This window comes from Cebus imitator, unplaced genomic scaffold (genome assembly GCF_001604975.1).
Source record: "Cebus imitator isolate Cc_AM_T3 unplaced genomic scaffold, Cebus_imitator-1.0 Scaffold18, whole genome shotgun sequence".
Classification (NCBI taxonomy): Eukaryota; Metazoa; Chordata; class Mammalia; order Primates; family Cebidae; genus Cebus; species Cebus imitator.
Genome location: NW_016107333.1, coordinates 6,446,925 through 6,467,916, shown reverse-complemented (window position 1 = coordinate 6,467,916; position 20,992 = coordinate 6,446,925). Strand labels below are relative to the sequence as shown.

General features: G+C 41.7%; 1 protein-coding gene across 2 annotated transcripts in view; it reads right to left on the bottom strand.

Moving 5' to 3' along the window:
* The window catches only part of LOC108292495 (ubiquinol-cytochrome-c reductase complex assembly factor 1), a 108,227-nt gene that overhangs the window by 22,177 nt on the left and 65,058 nt on the right, over positions 1–20,992 (bottom strand). For both annotated transcript variants that reach the window (XM_017513492.2, XM_017513498.2), the window contains one exon: positions 18,373–18,481. In XM_017513492.2, coding sequence (XP_017368981.1) covers positions 18,373–18,481 — 109 coding nt within the window. The remainder of the gene's footprint in view (positions 1–18,372; positions 18,482–20,992) is intronic.

Below are 20,992 nucleotides of genomic sequence, written 5' to 3'. Positions count from 1 at the left end.
CCTGTGAGTTCTGAGAGTCACCCCATCTCTACAGGGTACTTCTCTTTTGTCCTCTTTTTTCAATAAAATGTTCTTAGAAAGGTATTTTATCCAAAGGAAAGAGACAAACTCAGTTAGAATGCTGTATGTTAAAGAGATGCTCTCTTTGGTGATCTGTATTTAAGTCCCAACTCAGGCCTAGGAAACACACTGAAATCTAAGTAAATTTTGGGCCCCAACAACCCTGTTTCCCCACCTTGTGAGTCTGAAAGATTAATCACTCTGAGCCTCTGGTTTTCCATCCCAACTATGCAAAACTGCCTTTCCTTTTTCTTTTTACATAAACAGATGAAAATGCTTAGCAGTAAGTAAATTAATAGCAGCAAACATCTATTTCACTCTCAGGCATTGTTTAAAGAACCTCACATGTGACAACTCATTTATCCCTCACAATGCTACAAGTGATGTTAAGGTGAGTATTATAGTTATCTCTATTTTACGAAGAGAAAACTGAGGCATAGAAAGGAAATAGGCATAGAGACCTTGCCCAAGGTCACATAGCTAGGGCAGGATTTGAGTCCAAACTGGCTTCAGTGCATGAGCTCTCTCAACTACTCTGTGATACTACACTGGAAAGGAGGCTATAAACTCAACCCAATCCCCCACTTGGAGATGAGGGCCTGGAAGTCTCTGAAGCTTCTCTCAGGACCTTGGGGCTTACCTATTCTCCTGCCTCATCCTCCCATCACACTCAGCCCTGATCTGGGATAACTCCTGGAGGAAGCCTGCGGTGAACACAAAACAAAAAAAGCAAGTGAACTCCTATCTTTCTCGTTCATCTATTTCATGTGGAAGTGAACCCTGAAAAGATTCAACTTCCTTTCTCAGCATAAACTAGATTGTAAGCCCTGTAAGATCACTTATCTCCGGTATATTCTCTACCAACTGCATTCAGGGATTAGCATGTGGTGAGACACAAAAATGTTCCTTGAATAAATGAATGAAACAATCCTTAATAAAACCATACAAATTAATAATGCTACTGGATCTAGAGGAAATACATTCAATATTGCCTTCATCAAATGTATTCAGCACTAACCAGGCATAAAGCACTGTATTAGGAGCTGAGGCTAGAGCAGTAAACAAGAGACAATCCCCAAACTCTGAGACTTTGGGATGATTAGGAAGGCTGCTGAATGATTTGCAGAATCTGAGATGAAGAGAGTCAAAAGGCAGGAGGTCCAGTGAAGAAGCAGCTGACAGTGTGTTTAGGTGAGAGGTCAGGACTGGATCTGAGCATCAGTAGGACAGTTGAGGCCCTGACAGTAATTGTTTTTTAAAAAAGGGCTCCTTCTTATAGTTTCTCCTGCTCCTTTGAGAACCAGGCATGTCACACTGATGGCAAGGACCACTGACATTCAGAAAGACCAGCTAAATAGAAGGCAAAGAACATGGAAAAACAAGTCCCTCCACTCGGCTGGGCCCCTTCAGTTCCAACCAACCCCATAGGGTCATTCACCCAGCATTTTAAGGAAACAAAGGGAGAAAAGAGTGTTACAGCTGCCTCATCCATGGATCCAGAAATGCTCATGGCACACCCAGGAGAGCTGCAGGAATATTGTCTCTACTGTATCCTGGGTCTGACCCCAGAGCCTCCAGAACTTTTTTACACAGCCCCACCCAGATCCTGGCAGACCCACTGCCCTCTGGTAGTACCCAATGCAGGGGATAAGCCCACAGGAGAAAAGAGCAGACAGCTGCCCACTTTGTGGTAGGACATGGAGTAAGAGGTATAGTCAACCCCAAGAGCTCGTCACAGTGCCTGTATGTCTTACTACTGCAATCACTCCTTTTTCCAAAGATGCTATTTACAGAAAACTCCTGTTAAAATCCAAGAGTTATCTGGGACCATAAAACAGATCCTACTGGCATCCATTAACGATTTGGCAAGAATTTAATCAGGTGAAGTGCAGTGTAAGTATAGACCTGATTCTAAGAAGATGGGGTTAGGAATACACTCTGAGTTAGCTCACTCATCCACCATTCAACCAACACTGGATGAAGGCTTATCACGTGCTAAGCACTGTGCTTGACACTGGAATGCTGACCTTAAAAGAAAAGGATCGCTGGGCACGGTGGCTCACGCCTGTAATCCTAGCACTTTGGGAGGCCAAGGTGGGTGGATCACCTGAGGTCAGGAGTTCAAGAGCAGCCTGGCCATCATGGTGAAACCCCATCTTTAAAAAAAAAAAAGAAAAGAAAAAGAAAAGGATCAGGAGGTCTTTGAAAGGAAGCTTTTCCCAGCAAAACAAAATGCAGGGTGTGTGTAGTGGCTCTAGAGAAGAGCAAAGATGATAATATTATGTAAAGAGCAACAGAATGAATCCAGAGAAGCAAGTTTTAGTCTCTGCTCTGCTACTACTACCATGTGACACTGACCAAGCCTTTTTCCTGCCCAGGACTGAGTGTCCTCACTTGGAAAGGGTTGAATTAGGATCATTTTTGTGGCTGTCAAGCTTCTAGGAGCTTGCCGGCCACTGAAATGATTAGGAGATGGTGTAAAATATAAACACTGACTGCTTGGCAATTCTGACCAGCTTGGGCTAGCCCTGGTTGGGGCTTCCTGCCATTATGAGCCAGGGCAGTCTAAAATTCCTTTACATAGCTCCTAAGGATCATCACCAAGTGGGATGCTTCTGACATCCATACTCAACCACTGTGTCAGACCAGATACCCCTAATATGTTATGAACCCCACATTTGTCCCCAACTACCCTAGTCTCTTCTGGTCCCTTTGAACTGAGGCTTTTAGGGGTGGAGCCAGTTCTTCCAGTGCTACAGGGCAAGAGAGGCCTGGAGAACAAGTAGGAAGTTTTGCAAACTGCTGTTCAGTCTTGTAAATTCTACCCTGTGTTGGAAAATTTTGATCTCATGGATTTTTTCCAAGCAGGAAAAGCCCTTAGAAATAATCTGGTCCAGGCTCTTCATCTGAGCCTGCTGGTTAATTGTAGAACTACGTCTAATTCCCTACTCTTCTAGCTCCAAGACTAGTGAGTGTTTTTCAACTCCCCCATACTATCCTTCCTCTAGCTGGAGGCTCTTCTCTGACAGGTAACTCACCTTGGGACCTAAAGCACAGGAGACGATAAACACCTTCTGTCTTTGAAGAAGGAGCATAGCCACAAATATCTATCGAAAATGTCAAAGACAACAAGGTTCATTTGAAATCCGAAGAATCTTAGCAAAAGGGCATGGGACGGGGATGAAAAGGAGAAGAGTGGGAGACAGAAGGCCACTTAGCGCTTAACAGGAATCATCTCCTACTTGCCCCATAACCATACACATACCAAGAGCCGGCTGATTCCTAACCCCGGCAGCTAAACTGCCCAAGGCCTAGGAAAGCGGCAACACACACAGTTTACACCTTTTATTATTCTGATCAAAATTTCTCTCCTGGGAGCTGAAAGGGGTCAAAAGTCTAACACCAAAAATATATATCTTTATAAGTCATGAGCAAATAAGTATTACAGCAGACAGTTATTAAAAAAAAAAAAGCCACAGTGAACAGAGCAGAGTAGGAGGTGTTAGAAAACTCACTCCAAGTAATTTATTCACTGGGAACCACAAAGGGCTTTCCCAAGAACAGCAAAAACACCATTAATTTCTCCAGTACCCTCCTTTCAAAGGGCTCCAAACACTTCACACATATAGTTTTAAATTGTCTTCAAAGGCTCCAAAATAAGGGGTTACTATTTCCCCAGGTACAGATGGAGAAACCAAAGCATTTATGCCCACCCTGCTCTGCCCAAGTCATCCTAAGAGATTCAGCCAACATCAACTGAGTGCCTGCTATGTGTCTTACTCATGCCAGGCAGAACAGGAGACAGAAGGATGAAAGATAAGATCTTCGCCCTCCAAAAAGTCAGAATTCAGTGGGGTGTCACAGATGCAACTATAAATCCCTCCAGAAGACGACCACTTATGCTAGGTGCTATTGAAAAGGTCCAAACACAGTACCCTGATAGCTCCCATTTATCAAGTGCTTAATGTGTGCCAAACACTGTGCTAAGCCATATTGTTTAAGTCACATAACTGTGCATGACTTACCTTACAGAGGATGGAATGGAGGCAATGAGAGGTAAAGGGACTTGCCTAGGATCTCAAAGCAACACTGTGGCATAGCAGTGATTAGAACCCATGTCTGTCTGGCTCCAAAGCCCATGTGATGGGAGGTGAACTGCTTGGGAAACTGGGCACTGGCCTCTCAACTCCTGGCACTGAATGCCACACCTTAGAGGTGGACAGCAGAATACACAGGGGCCCTCACTAGATTTTGGGGGAATGGCCTATTTCCTGGGCCCAGAATTGCATGCGCATGTATTAATCAGGATTCTCCATTACAGGGACATCTGAAGCCAAAGGTAGGTGTGTCTTCCAAAAGGGAACAGAGCTCTCTCTGGGTAAAGAAGAGCTGAAAGGTCCTGAAATCTTCTTGCTCCTTTGGTAGGCACTGAAAATGAAGCAGGTCTAGAGGGCATGGGATCCCCAGGCTGGCTTTAACAGAAGGTCCACAGCCTGTAGGACAGGCATGATGGCTACAGTACACATGTAGCACAGTATCCTTTTCTCAGAGCCAGGGTGAAACTCTTGCCGGGGAAGGAGTCCTCTGCAGGAGAAGGGCCTGGCTTAGTGACAGCTCTGCAGAGCTCACCTGGTGGCAGCAAGCCCTGCCTCTTTTGCCAAAGCTCCATTTTGGAGGCCAAGGAAGAAAGTGCCAGACTTGGAGAAAGGAGAGTTCCCCACACCAGACAGGTTACAAAGAACATAGTCAGTCCAGGGGAATGCCTAGGTCTTAGTAAGGGCTGAACTAATAAATCACTCCATTTTAAGCCCACAGGACATGAGACAGAGAAGGTCTTCCAAACTCTGGGAGCAAAGTTGACCCTGGAACTAAGAAGCCTAATCCCCAGCTTGGCATTCTTCCCACTTAACTCATGGCATCCTTCTGTAATTGTTTCAAATCTTAATTTTAACCTAACAAAACAACAAGAACAAAAACCCTTTGATGGAGCCAGATACTTCTGTGTATTATTATCTCATTTAACATAAGTGATTTGTGCTTCTATCAATGGACCAGACAGTCCATCAGTTTACTCATTAATTATTACTTATATTCTACCCATTTCCAAAAAAAGGTTCAAGTTGGATTACAACAAAAGGCACATGTTATGGCCAAAAGAGCCAATTTTTTTTTAGCAAAGATTTTGAAATCAGTCAGATCTGGGTTTGTGACTTACTATGGTGGCCACAGCCAAGTCCTTTAACTTTTCTGCCCCTCGGTTCTCCTCAGTTGTAATATGGGGTCACTCCCAACTCTATCAAAAGGTAATTTGTAAGGATTAAATGAGATGATGTCTATAAAATTCCTGGCAGAGTTTAGCCCATAGTACGCACCTCAACCAAAATAAAAGTAAAAGAAAAGAGTTGAATAATAAAGTCTTTGGGGGGGCGGGAGAAGAAAGGGGATAATGAATACGTATATCAAAATATCTAAATAAGGGAAACTCTGTACTTTTTGGCAGTCGTGGCAAAAGGAAAGTGAGACTGCTACACCATTCTCATTGTTTAATAAAGGGAAGCATGGAAATTCATCAGGACAGAGAAAATTCTTAATTCCCAATGCAGACGAGTGCATATACACACAAGTGACTATGTTATGTTACACACATACACATGCTTATACCATTTCTCTCTCCAACAGGAACAGGGCAAATGGCTCTCCAGAGTCCTGCTGCCCCTCTGACACCACACTACTGCTGTGTACAGAGAAATACTTCAAGAGTTAAAACATTTTTGTGCCAATATTTTAAGAGTGTAGAAGGTTCCAAATTACATGTAAAATAAACAATGCCAGACTGTGAAAACTCTTGGCTGCAACGTTCTCTGATGTTAACAAGAGTTTCTTTATTACTGTAACCTTTCAGAAGTGAATAAAAATTATTTCTCTGCCCTAGTTTTGCCCTCCAGTAAAAGTGAAGAGAGCAGTGACCATGGAAAGAGCTGTACAATGACCTCTCATGAAGGCCAGGGGCTGGGAATGGGGCAGTTTAGAACACAAAGCCTTCCATATATGCTTCTAGGTTAAAGGCTAGAAATTTAGTTTGTGCTGTGCTGATCATATTGTAAAATTTTACATTCCTAATACTTTTATGTAACCAAAACCCTTAGAGAGAAAAGAAGGCATTTTTGAGGTCCAACCTGAGCTGGTGCTGCAGAGAAAACCAAATCTGGACCAGGATGCCTCAACTACTCAGTGAAGCCCCTTACTCAGAAATCGAGTCTGAAGTGTCCCTAACAAAGACGGAAGAAGTACTATGTGTGACCAGTACCGAAGACAAAACATGTTACTTCTCAGACCCTTGAGTGGATGAGTCTATAAATATCAGACACACAGAAGGATTTCAAAACAGAACTCGTTTAGATAAAGAGAATCTGCTTTACCATTGCAGGAAGAGGAAGAAAATCACCAAACAAAGCCAAACATTGTTTGCCCTCTCATACCAACTCAGTGACTTTATCCACACTGTTCCTCTGCCTGGAATTCTCTTTTTGTCTAGCAAACACCTACTTATCTGAAAAGATTTAACTCAAATGTCATCTATTCCAAGCCAGTCTCCTCTGGACATTCTCAGCAATTTAAAAATATTATAATTTCTTAATATTGTAATTATCTATTTATGTTTATCTTCTCCTACTAGACTAGGGAGTCATGGAAAATGTCTTCATCATCTTTGTATCTCCAGTGGTTTTAGCACAGTACCTGGAAGCTAACAGGCCACAATAAAATGGATGGATAGATGGGTAAAACTTTGTTTGTGTCTGGGAACAGAAATCAGACAGAGAGTGATGAACTGCTAAAAAAACAGAACACAAGCTCTGGGATTTAACACAAGGCTAGCTTTTCAGACTCCCAGAGAGTTGCAGAATGTTAAGTCTGGAAGAGAATGTAGAAATCATCTAACTCTCTTCCCCAGAGAGGTGATGTGATTTGACTTACTCAGGCTTACCCTAAGAGTGGCCAGGCTGGCCAGAACTCGTTCCATTATGCCACACTGTCCCTTCTTATTACTGTCTAAAATTGTAGGTAAAATAAGTAATGAATAAGACCACATATCTCATGTTTTTTTCATTATAAACAAATGAACAATAGAAATCATCTAGGAATTCAAACAACTTGATAAAAGATACAATATCTGAATTCCTCAAAAAGTTTACAGAGTGTCACCATATGATCCAACAGTTCTGCTCCTAGGTATATCCCCAAGAAAGCTGAAAACATATGTTCAGACAAAAATGTATATAATGTTTACAGAAGCATTATTCACAAAAGCCAAAAAGTAGAAAGTGGAAAGACTAAATGTCTATTAACTGATTAACAGGTTTTAAAAATATGGTATAGCTACACAACAGACTATCCAGAAAAAGGAATGAAATCGGGTCAGGGGAGTTGGGAGAAAAATAAATAAATAAAAAGAAAAAAGACAAAAAAGGAATGAAGTACTGAAAATATGCTACAACATTGGTGAACTTTGAAAACATTCTGCTAAGTGAAAGAAGCCAAACATAAAAGACTGCAAGACTGCATATTATATGATCCTATTTATATGAAATGTCCCAAATAGGTCAATCCATAGAAATGGAATGTACAGTAGTGGTTTCCAGGGGTTGGGGGTAAGGGGAATGGGTGTGACTGCTGATGGGCACTGGATTTCTATCTGAGGTGATTAAAATATTCTGGAATAGTGGCAATGGGTACACAGCACTGTGAATTTACTAAAAAGCAAGCTCACATTTTCTGGGATATGAATTATATCTCCATTTTTAAAAATGGAAAAATGGAATATCTGCCCTCTAGAAACCAACTAACTGGAGAAGCTAGGACCAACATATATAATTTGCTTGGCCAGGTGTGGTGGCTCACACCCAGAACTTTGGGATGCCAAGATGGGAGGGCCACTTGAGCACAGAAGTTCAAGATCAGTGTGGGCAACATGGCGAGACCCTATCTCTACAAAAAAAAACCCACAGAAACAAAAACCCAAGATGCTTAAGGACTAAAAGGTTCAATGCTACAATACAAGTGGATACTGTGGCAGTTATAGGAAGAAAGAAACAACACTTTGGTTAAAAATCTTGATGCCAATGCTAGAGCCATAGTTTTTAGTTAAGTACAGCGTAGTGATTAAAGGCACAGGCTCTAGAGTCCAGAAGGTTTGGGTTCCAATCCAGGATCCCATATTTACTGTGTAAGTCTAATTAAACTGCCTAACAGTGGCAGGCTGAATTTGGTCTTCCAGAAGATATCCACGTCCTAATTCCTGGAACCTGTGAGTGTTACCTTGTATGGCAAAAAAGGATTTTGCAGCTGTGATCAAATTAAGACACTTGGGATGGGGAGGGAATCCTGGATTACCCAGGTGGGCCCTAAATGCTATCACACATATCCTTTTAAGAGCGAGGCAGAGGGAGACTAGGCTCAGATAGAAGAGAAGGCAACATGACTACAGAGGCAGACACTGGAGTGATGCAGCCACAAGTCAAGGAACGTCGGCAGCCAATGAGAGCTGGAAGGGGCAAGAGTCTCCCCTAGAACCTCCAGAAGAAGCACAGCCCTGCCAATACCTTAATTTCAGCCCCATGAAACTGATTTCTGGCCTCCAGAACTATAAAAGAATAAATTTTTGTTGTTTAAAACCAAGCCACCGAGTTTGTGGTAATCTGCTGTAACTGCTATGGGAAATTATCTCTGAGCCTTAGTTTCCTCATCTATAAAATGAGCCTAGAAATGTTACCAATCTCACAGGTAAGATAGCTATAAGATGTCATAAAATACAAATGGTGCTTGTAAAGTGCATGAAAAAAAGAAAGTACTCAATAAATGTTAGCTATTATTATTGGGGAACTCTGCTTCTGAATTATGCTGAAATCCTCAAGTTTGCACATGTCAAGCCCATGCCTAGACCCTGCTCCTCTTAGCAAGGAAAGCAGTAAGAGTGTAACCAGGAGACCCGAGTTCTACTCTTCAGTCAGTTTCTAATGTGTGTGCAGCTCTTCCAGAGCCAATTTCCCTATCACCTAAATGACAGAATCAGTTTAGGAGCAGTGGTTCTTAAACCAGAGGGCTGGTGAAAAGATAAACTTGGGTCCCACCCCAAAGTTTTTCAGAAGATCAAGGATATGCCCTAGAGCTAGCATTCTTAATGAGTTCCCAAGTGATGCTGAGGCTGCTGGTCTGGGGACCACACTTAGAGATCTCTGGATCAGATTATTTCAGCGTTCCTTTCCAGTTTACAGTCTAAGATTCCCCAGTAACATCCAACAGATGCAGCACTCAAGTAAAAAACACAGCTGTACCATGCTGAAATAGCCTTAAAACTAAGTTCTTTTCCTAAGTAAGAGTGGGCGGGTGAGAGGGTGACTCTGCGGTACACGGTAAAGAAGTAGTTTTAACTTCTGAACTAAGCAGATTGAGAAATCTAAAGCAATGGTGGAAACAGGAAGAGACTGTGCCCTTATCCAACATGCTGGCCCCATTTTAATTTATCTTAATCCCACCTTTCTGCCTTTTCACCAGGCCCCTCCCCCTCACACTCTCCTCTAGAAACACATCTAGGTGTCTCCTGAATTCATTTATTGGCTTTGCTGCGCACAGTATAATATAGCCTTTGTTAGTCTCCTGGCCCAGCCCCTTCAAGCACAGTGTTCAGTCTCAGTGTTCCTCTACCCTTAAAAAAAAAACCACCAAGGAGTCTCTGAAAAGTAATTGTAAAATCAACTAAGGCAAATTCAGATGATGTAGAGACATTCAGACTCTAAACGATGGAAAAAAAAAACAACAACAACAACAACAAATTCAGAACATTGTCAGCATTCTCATGTCTTTTTTTCTCCCTTAATCTCTGTTGAGTAGGAAGTCTCTGCTGTATTGGATTAGAAATTGAGTAAAGAGGCCTCAAGCTTGGGGCTGCATTGAAGAAATAAACGAATGCCTTTAGATTCAAGAAAAGCTGTCCTCTTACTCTTTGGCAGTCCTTGGTAATAAGACAGGAGAAAAGGTTTCTTTTTTTCAGTTGGAAGGTATCATGGTAGAGTAAAGAGGACACTGGACTGGAAATCGGCATAATCTGGTCTGGGTCCTCATTCTGCTATTCTCTAGCTATATGACCTTGGGCAAATCAATGAACTTTTCTGGACATCCATTTCCTCACCATAGAATGAGAATGTAAAACCTTAACCAGAAATATGTATCAGAAATCTTTTGGGGCCGGGCGTGGTGGCTCATGCCTGTAATCCCAGCACTTTGGGAGGCCTAAGTGAGTGGATCACTCTTGTGTGATCAGGAGTTCGAGACCAGCCTGCCCAACATGGTGAAACCCCGTCTCTACTAAATATACAAAAATTAGCCAGCCATGGTGGTGTGAACCTGTCTTCCCAGTTACTCAGGAGGCTGGGGCAGGAGAATCACTTGAACCTGGGAGGCAAAGGTTGCAGTGAGCCACGATCACACCACACACCACTACACTCCAGCCTGGGTGACAAGGCAAGGCTCTGTCTCAAAAATAAATAAATAAAAATATTTTGGGAGAGATTTTTCAAAATGCATAAATGCATATATCTGAGCCTCTTCACAGATTCAGAACCACTGAATTAGAGAAACTCTGAGGGACCCAGTCTAACATTCCAAGGTTCATCCATCCTATAAAGCAGATTATAAGTACAACCAGGCTTAAATGAGAGCCAGGGAACTCATGAGGCAGGGCAGAGAGAAAACGAACCTTTTTCAAAAGGGGAGGGTGGTAAGAGAAATTGAATCCAAGTATAATCAGAGGAGATCATTGTTAAGTCAGTATCTGGAAGACAGGGCTAGCCAGATGCTAACAAAAGAAGCAAGTATTTATCTTCATCCAACACATATTTGAGTGGTGACTACGGTAAGGTTTAAGACACCAGAAATCCTAGAATCTTTATCCCATCTAATAGAAGTGACCTACATAAGCCATGAGCACGCCACGGAGGAGGGAGTGGCCAGATATATTAACATTTTTGGTGAGTGCCGGGAAAAGCTTCTTAGAGGAGGTACTACCCAGCTTGCGTCTTACAGTGCCGTGGGCAGGGTAGACAAGGGATAAGACTGGATCAGACGGAATAGCATAAACAAAAGCCTAGGGACATAAAAGAACACAGCACACTTACAGCACCAGTGAGAGTTTGGCATCAGAGGAACAAGTATTTGTGTGCATGCACTTGAACTTTTTTGGAGGGAAAGGGTACGATTTGTTGGAGATTAGACTAAAGAATGGACTAGAGCCAGAACATGAATACTTCTTTTTCCTCCAATTTTTTGCTTTGAAGGATTTCAAAAATTTTTTTAAAGATATAAGAGTAATACAAAAAAAAAAACTTATAAGTTGTTTTGATATCTGCAACTTCAAATGGTTCAGCAAAAGGGTGTGTAGGTGTATGGGTAGAGATAAAGCAAATGTTGCAAAATATTAAAAACTTTGCACAATCTTGATGCAAATCTTTAGATGCACAATTTTTAACTTTTTGTGACATTTGCCTTATCTCTATTCATACATCTACGCATCCTTTTCTTTTGCCAAACCATTTGAAGGTAAGTTCCAGATATCAAAACATTTTACCCTTAAATACTTCAACATGTAACTGCAAAGAACAAGCGCATTCTCCTACATAACTACAAGGGTTCTATATGCATCCTTACCCAATCTAATAGGAGCGATCTACATAAACCAATAATTACAGCACAGCATGGTAAGCTCTATCTCTGAAGTTCGTGTAGTGCTACAGCAACACGGAGTCCAATGTGTCACTCAAAAGGATAGGACTGGCACCCTGGCTGTATGCACCCATGCATCTGACCAGTTGTAAAACTGCCTGAGGCACCTACTCCTTGAACTCTTAAGGCCTAGGGGTAGGAAACATGTGTAAAGAAGGGCATGTATCCACCACAAGTACATTTTCAGTAGGACCCTGCTTAAATTCATAAGCCAATCCCAAAATGGAATTAGTCTGACTTCTAAGAATTTAGCCCTCTCTCCCCTAACAACTGACTATCCACTCCAACAGCTCAGGCCATTTTAGAAACTTTCAAAACAACAACTGGTATCTGAGAACATGTATTCTTATTTTCATGGCCTCAAGCCCAAGGGACTATCCCTTAGTTACACTCACACTTTTTTTTTCCCACCCAAGCTGGAGTGTAATGGTGCGATCACAGCTCCACTGCAATGCTGAACTCCCTGGTCCATGTGATCCTCCCACCTCTGCCTCCCACAGAGCTGGGACCACAGGCATGTGCCACCATAGCCAGCTAATTTTATTTTTGTAAAGATGGAGTCTCACTACACTGCCCAGGCTAACTATACCTTTTAATGTGCTCCTTGTATTTAAAAACAATACCTTTGGCATGAGTTTTAATTCTGACCTGGAGATGCAAAACAATAAAATTTTTTATCTCATTGTAAAATAGAAGAGATCTGGAAATTTTTGTAGGGAAAGAGAGAGTAGATTTGGTGGCAAGCGGTGAGTACAGAGGCCTGAAAGGAAATTTTCAGAAAAATTAAAGCCTCTTAATATGTAAAGCCTTAGTTTAGAAATATAAAATACCAGCCGGGCATGGTGGCTCAGGGCTGTAATCCCAGCACTTTGGGCAGCCAAGAAGGGGGGATAACCTGAGGTCAGGAGTTTGAGACCAACCAGGCCAACAAGGTGAAACCCCACCTCTACTAAAAATACAAAAATTAGCCAGGTTTGGTGGAGGGCGCCTGTAATTCCAGCTACTCGGGAGGCTGAGGCAGGAGAATTGCTGGAACCTGGGAGGCAGAGGTTGCAGTGAGCCAAGATCGTGTCACTGCATTCCAGCCTGGACGACAGAGAGAGACTCCGTCTAAAAAGAAACATAAAATACCCTATGTATAAAATGGAGTTTTAAACAATCAAGTAATTCCATTAAAAGATGGAAAAGTATGAGAAAAACAAACTGAGCAGTTGATGGTGGGGGAAACAATTTCTTATTTCCTTTTCTTCCAATATTTAAGACTAACACAGCAAACAAATATCCTTAGAATAAAAAAGGGTATCTCCCTGCCCCACTTTTTCCACTACTTATTCTGGGCCTGCAGGGCTGTCTTCTTCTTTCTTCAGATAGTTACTGGGCACCTATTCAGGAAAGGAGCAGTAACAGGCACTTTGGAGACAGATGCATGTGATCCTGCACTGCAGGAATTCACCTGGAAGACAGTCGACATATGTGAATGACAATGATACAAAATAGAAAGAGTAAGAGCTGGAAGAAGGGTAGATATAAATCATTAAAGTGGAAACTGGGATTGGCTTCCAGTTAGTTGCTGAAAGATGTGAAGAAATTGAGGCTGGGGTATTAGGTAGGGCAACTAGGCGTATGTACTGAGTGAGCAAAGACACAAGACAGAAAATAGCAAGGAATTCTGCTTGGCTGGAGTGAAGGGTATGTGAAGCAAGGATGGAATGTGATGTTCACTGAGTGCTTACTAAGTGCCAGGCACATGTGCTAGCAGAAGGTTTCACATATTTAAGGTTCAAAAAGAACTAGCGGAAATAAGTTTGGGGATGTAATCTGGAGTGTGATCACAGAGGACCTTACAAAGCAAAATACTGGTTCTAAGAAGCAAAGGAGAATTACACAGGAGTCCAGTTCAGCCTACAACTCACCTTTCCTAGGCCCTCTGTACCATCAGATCAAGCAGCTCTGCTATAGAGACAGCAGGGGACCATGAGGTGACAGGAGGTACATTCTTATTTCCAGAAGTCTCACTGAGGCAACAGGCCAGCCAGGGACCGCTGATAAGGGTAAGCTAATTTCTCAACTACAGCCCACTCCCACCCCTTCCCATCTCTGTCTCCACAGCTTGGAAAGCTTGAGCCTGCTCACTGTGAGCCACAAGGTGGAGATGTCTGGCAGGGCAGAACTGAGAGGAAGTTGTTTAGCCAGCCTAAGGTTACCATTAACACTTTGAGCCACTGCCGTGAGCTAATTTTTATGTTTGTTTTTTAAGTTTGGTTGAAATGTCACAAATGGAAAAAATAAGTAAAGCGCCCCGGTTAGCCACAAGACTGGACACACCTGGCTGCAAACCCAGCAAAAGAAACTTACTTCATTAGTAGGAGAGGCAGAGAGTGAAATTTACATCTGAAATCTGCCTGCACCAGGAGAAAGTGCTGAGGCCAAAGGCGCTGTCTGTTTTTACAGCTGTGTCAAGTCTTAGTTCTTTACTCTTACCAACACTCAGGAGTGCGGCAAGGGCCCAAGGAAAAACGGTCTCCAATCTCTTCAGCTGTAACTCAGCTCACAAAGATTTTTAAGAAGCAGTTAATGAAATAAAGCAAGACCAGATGAGGTGATATAATGAACTTTATTTCCACAGCTAATTTATAAGTTTAAATCCCAAATAATGTTTTTTTTAAAAGTCAGAACACTCTAAATTATTGATGTGATTTTGGTAACCTCAAATTTAACACCCGCTTTTTGTACCAACTTCACCAGTGATATATGAGTCTGCTCCATTTTGCACAACAGTTGGACTCCAAAAAGTTGGTGAAAAGCAAATTTTTATAAAATAAAAATTTTCCCACCAAATGAGACTGGAATTCTAATTTCAAAGGAGTTCTTGATGGAAATTTATGATTCGTCACTAATTCAAAAGTGGCTCTCTTACTCCTTGATCTTCCACACACCAATCCACTCAAAGCAATAGCCTCCAAGTTTTTGGCATGAGAAAAATCGCTACTACATTGATCGGTTTTATAAATTCTACTTTTTATATGAGTTTTCTTACAGAGGTACACCTGGGATGCCAAATAACACAGAGATAGATTTGCAAATTACCACCTTCAAATCACAGATTTTCAAGCTGAAAGATGAAAACTTGGGGCTCATGTAGTTAGGCCTCCCCTATCCCCACCTTTCTTTTAATACAGAAACTGAAGCACAGAAGAGGAAAGATTTGCCAGTCAGGGTGAGAACCAGGCCAGACTGGCCCTACACTGCGTATTACTTCTCCCTAGCCACATGTTTATTTATAGGTTGTATATACACAGAGGACTGAGATCCTCTCTCACACAAGCACATACACACACACACATGCATGCACTCAAATTCATCCATGCATGCACTCACAACTCACTGGTTAATATACAACTGTCTTGCCTATATAAGGCATGTCTGTTCATGCCATGAGGTTAGAAAGAAGGTATAAAGTCAATTATAGCAGAAAAGCAATAACAGTAACTCCCAAACTCTTCCAAATCTCCATTATTTAAAAATCATCATCCTTTACTTACAGTCTTTGTAACTAAACAGGAATTTGCGCACTTCTCATGAAGGCAATTTAAGAGCCTGTATTGGGGGACCACTTAAACCTTGCTATTGTCCTCTACCCCACCCTGCGTCACTAGCAACATCCACATCACCTGGAAGCTTTTCAGAACTGCAGACTTTCTGGCCTCTGCCCTGAAACTTACTGAATCAGAATCTGTATTTTAACAAGAGCCTCAGGTGAACCGTAGGCACATTAAAGTCTGAGAAACGCTGATCTAAAACACTCCTTTATAGGGCAGCGCCCTAACTACAACAACCCAAATAGAAAAAATGGATGGATAAAATGAGACAAGGGAAAAGTCCCCCTAATTCCTTCAGGGCTGTACTGATAAACACTTGGATCAGAGACTGATAAATCAGATATGATTTATCTGATAAATGTTAGCTTAAAAAGGATTCCAAAGGCTGGCATTCAATATATTCATTCATTTGGCAATTATTTACTCATTTGACAATTATTCATTCAACGTTTACTGAATAAGCAAAAAACTGAATAAGACGGTTTTCTGCTTTTATTAAACTTAGAGTTAAGTGGAAGAGACCCTGCATAAGAAGTAACATGGGAGAAGGCTCAAGTGTTGACTACTGTGATGAAGAGATGTACGGAGGTCCAGAAGGAAATTCACTTGTGGAGAGAGGCAACTAAAAGATTCCTGTGGTCCAGGAGTCAGCAGCCTATGGCTCACCAAGCTATTCAGGATAGGGACAGCTGTGGCCCATATGGCTCTAGTGAGCCAACTTCCAGCAGAGTTTAGTCAACGATGATAAGAACAGGTTCACTAAAGGAAGTGCTACTGCATAACTGCCTGGCAATTAGCCAGGGCTTTGGCTGACCAGGATGTATCTCTGGCCATCATTAAATGGGAAAGAGATTGTCAGCAGCACCTTATGTGCTCTCTGCGCTGCCGAGAGGGGTGGAAAGTACTTGAGGGCATCAGCATGTGGGAACACCCAGCTGGATGAATACCTTAAAGTCTGCTGATATCACTCTGGGCAGCTGTGACATTGTGAAATATATATTTGGTCTTCAACTCCTTTCCTGGCATACAACTCCTAAAATCTTTGGCCTCTCCGAAGTGGTGTCTTTCTGTATGCTAATGATTGACTGGTGGCTGGCAACCCTTAGGTAGCTCCAGGGTAGGGGCTGGTCACTGGAAAGATATCAAGGGAGGATTAGAAGGTTAGGACTTTCTGTCCCATCTCCCAACCTCCAAGGAAGGGAGAGAGGCTGATTGATTTCCAATGGCCAGTGGTTTAATCAGTTGTGCCTACATAATGCAGCTTCCATAAAACCCCCAAAATGACTGGATTTGGAGCACTTCCAGATAGCTGAACAGGTGGGGGTTCCTGGATAGCTGCACACCAAGAAAGACATGGAATCTCCTCACCCCTTCCCACATCTTGTCCTATGCATCTCTTCATCTATATCCTTTGTAATATCTTTTAAACTTAACTGCTAATGAATAAGTGTTTCCCTGAATTCTGTGAGCCACTCCAACAAATTAACTGAACCCGAGGAGAGAGTGGGGAACCCCCAATTTATAATCAGTTGGCCAGAAGCACAGGTAAAACAGCCTGGAGCTTGCAATTGGTGTGGGAAGTTGGGGGCAGTCTTGTGGGCAGAGTCCTCAACCTGTGGGATCTGATACTATCTCTAGGTACACAATGTTGAAATTGAATTGGGTTAGAGGACACCTAGCTGGTGACCTCTCTGAAGAATTGACTGCCTGTTTGCTTTGTGAGGAGAAACTCCCACAAATGTGTCACAGAAGACTTCTGTGTAATTGCAATTGACGGAGAGAACAGAAAAAATACTTTTCTTCCCCTATATTACACAGCAGCTAAGACAGCAAGAAAGCGTAACAGTGAGAAAAATGAAAAAGGAACCAAAGAGGATGATTACAAAGCTATTCATCAACTCAAAAATGGTTACTTTTCTCCTTCCTTGAAGGAAAACAACATAAAAAATAAAGAAGGTTACTTCTGGGGAGTTAGACTGGGGCGGGGTGGGGGAGGAGGGTGCAGGACAGGATGGGACACTTGTTTTTTACGCTCTTACTGTTTGATTTCTATTCAATGAGCATATGTAACTTTTATAACATGTCTATAAACTTTGTTTACTTCTCAGTCCACAGGGAGAACTTTGCCCTGTAATGAAAGAAACCAAATTAACCCATTTCATGACCCAGTCATGGTTCTACTTTGAATGCTCCCAAGCTAGAAGGCAATGAAATGAGAAGTAACAGGGAACTACAAGCTACTAAAACATGATCTACAAGGTACTAAAGCACACAAAATACACAATAGAAACAAAGGAAGATACTATGATCTGTATAAGCAAATATATTCTAGTGTTTTAATTTCATTTCTCTATTGTCATCAGATTCCATGTGACATACACACACACACACACACACACACACACACACACACACACGATATATTCCCCTTTCTCAGGTTAATTATTAAATGTACCAATATACATTTTCAGTGGGTATCTTACCAGACTCTTCTAGGTTGCTAGTGATCAAGGAGCTTGATTTCAGTTCACGAGGACAGTGCAGGCCCCATACCAGGGCCTTCCATCAGAATGAATTTACAGGACTGGTTCAATTATTGCACTGGTGTCAAAAGTATAGTATCCTTAACTGGATTATCATTTGATTCCCTCCATTCACCAAATCCATCCCTCCTATCACCATGATTTGGGCTTTACAATCCCATCTCCATACAAGATGACTTCACACTGGCAAATCACAATAATGTGTACACATAAAGTATCCGGGGAGTATCAGTCTCCACAGAGGCAGAAAAAGTGACTTTAGCTGAACTGCCACTTGATATCAGGCAGCATTTCATGGAAATCTAAAAGCAAGCCCATTTTAGAACAGATAAAACTCCAAACTCAAACCCTTCACTGGAATTGTCCAGGAAGAGAATCTAACAGCATTCACTTACCCCCATGACTCTGCCACGCTGCTGAACATCCTCCCACATAAAATGAACTATGATACGACACATGTACTTCCCACTCCGGCCTTCCTGCTTCATTCGGACTAGACACATCCTGGGTGGGAACAAGACAAAAAGAGTCACTGGCTGTTTGCCTTTTTCATATCACACATTTCCACTGAAGTTCTCCTCATGAAAGAGTGAGTTTAGCAAAGGGCACCAAATCAAACTGGAAGTGAACTTATTTTAAAAAAGAACAACAACAAAAAAAACTTTTACTGAGATATAACAAAGATACTACTAAGTGCATAAATCTTAAGTGTACAGTCTGATGAATTTTTACATATTATACATACAGCAACACAAGCACCACCCAGATCAAGATACAGATTATTTAAGGCACCCCTAAAGGTTCCCTCATACCTGGAGGGAACCACATTTTGTTGTTAAAAGATAAACAAGTCTGAATCCTTCATTTTACTGATGAAAGCAGGAGTCCTAAAGAAAAAAAGTAATTTGCCCAACACCAGAGTCTGTAAAACTGGGTATAGAACTGTGCCGTCCAACACAGTGGCTCCCTGTGGCTATTGAGCACATTAAATATGGCTAGTCAAAGCTGAGATGTGGCACAAGTATAAGATTTCAAAGATTAAGTTCAAGAAAAAGAATGTAAAATATCTCATTCATTTTTAATACTACTTTCATGTTGAAATAATATTTCAGATATACAGAGTTACATAAAACCTATTGTTAAAATTAATTTGTTACTTTTTACTTTTTCAAATGTAGATACTAGAAAATTTTAAATTACATACATGGCTTGTGTTATATTTCTGTTGGATAACACTTGTCCAGAACACAGATCACAGAAAGTAATTGTCAAACTGTTTCTCCCACTAGAACGTAAGCTCCACTGAAGATAAAGATCAAGTCGTTTTGGTCAACATTTTATTTGCAAGCTTTAAGTACAGTAGGCACTCAATATATACTTGCTGAATAAATAAATGAATAAACACCACAGGGCCAAATTTAGGACCTTTCCCCTATACCATATTGCCTCTAGTCAGTTCAAAGGGCTTTCTGCAAGACCTCACATAATCTAAACATATAAGAATTATATATATTTTTTTTTTTTGGGACGGAGTTTCGCTCTTGTTACCCAGGCTGGAGTGCAATGGCGCGATCTCGGCTCACCGCAACCTCTGCCTTCTGGGTTCAGGCAATTCTCCTGCCTCAGCCTCCTGAGTAGCTGGGATTACTGGCACGCGCCACCATGCCCAGCTAATTTTTTGTGTTTTTAGCAGAGACGGGGTTTCACCGTGTTGACCAGGATGGTCTCGATCTCTTGACCTCGTGATCCACCCGCCTCGGCCTCCCAAAGTGCTGGGATTACAGGCTTGAGCCACCGCGCCCGGCCTATATTTTATTATATATAAGAATATAAGCAGCGCCCCTAACTTTTTATAATTGTTCCTAATCTCATGACCATCATTCATTCTTGTTTGTTTGTTTTCTCCTTTTTGAGACAGGGTCTCATTCTGTCACCCAGGCTGGAGTGCAGTGGCACAGGCACAGCTCACTGTAGCCTCAACCTCCTGGGCTTAAGGGAGCCTCCTGCCTCAGCTTACTGTGTAGCTGGGATCACAGTTGTGCACCACCACGCCCAGCTAATTTTTTATTTTTTTGTAAAGACAGAGCCTCACTTTGCTGCCCAGGCAGGTCTCAAACTCCTGGGCTCAAGACTTCCTCCCACTTCAGCCTCCCAAAGTGTTGGGATTACAGGTGTGAGCCACTGTGACTGGAAGACCATACTTATTTTTATTGTCTCTCATTAAACAGCTTAGTAAGCAGCTACAATAGGATTACTCACCTAAAATACAATTCCTGTCATAATTATGGAACAGTTGATTCAACCTGACAATTCTACCTCCATACACAATTGATCTTGCCAATTAAAATCTACCAGCAATGGTACAATGAAATGATTACAGCTTGGCCTGTTTCAACATCTCTGTTAATAACTAAGATGGAGAAAAGAAAACATATTTATCAAATTTGCAGCTGACAAGAAGCTGGGCAGGAGAATAAATGTGCTAGATGACCCAAACATGAACCAAAAATACTTCAATAGATTGAATCTAACAAGATCAACTTAACAGGGATAAATTCAGGATCCTGCATTTGGGTCTAATAGAACAACTGTAAAAGTACAACACAGAGGAGTCATGCCTACCTATGTGTGAAAAGCCTTACAGGCTTAAGTTGATATTATGTGCTCAGTAGGTATCAAGAGGATAACAATGTTGCCCTCCAAATTAATGTGATTTTAGATATATGCAAAAATAATATCGTCAATGTGTAAAGTGAGACTTTTGTTTTACTCAACACAAACCAGAACCTATTTGGAATACTATCCACAGTTTTGAACATTATTTATTTTATTTTTTTATTTTTTCCTTTCAATGTTATCCAATGAATTTTAAGAGATAGGAGGACCAGATGTATCTTAAGAAGACCAGCCGGGCGCGGTGGCTCAAGCCTGTAATCCCAGCACTTTGGGAGGCCGAGGCAGGTGGATCACGAGGTCAAGAGATCGAGACCATCCTGGTCAACACGGTGAAACCCC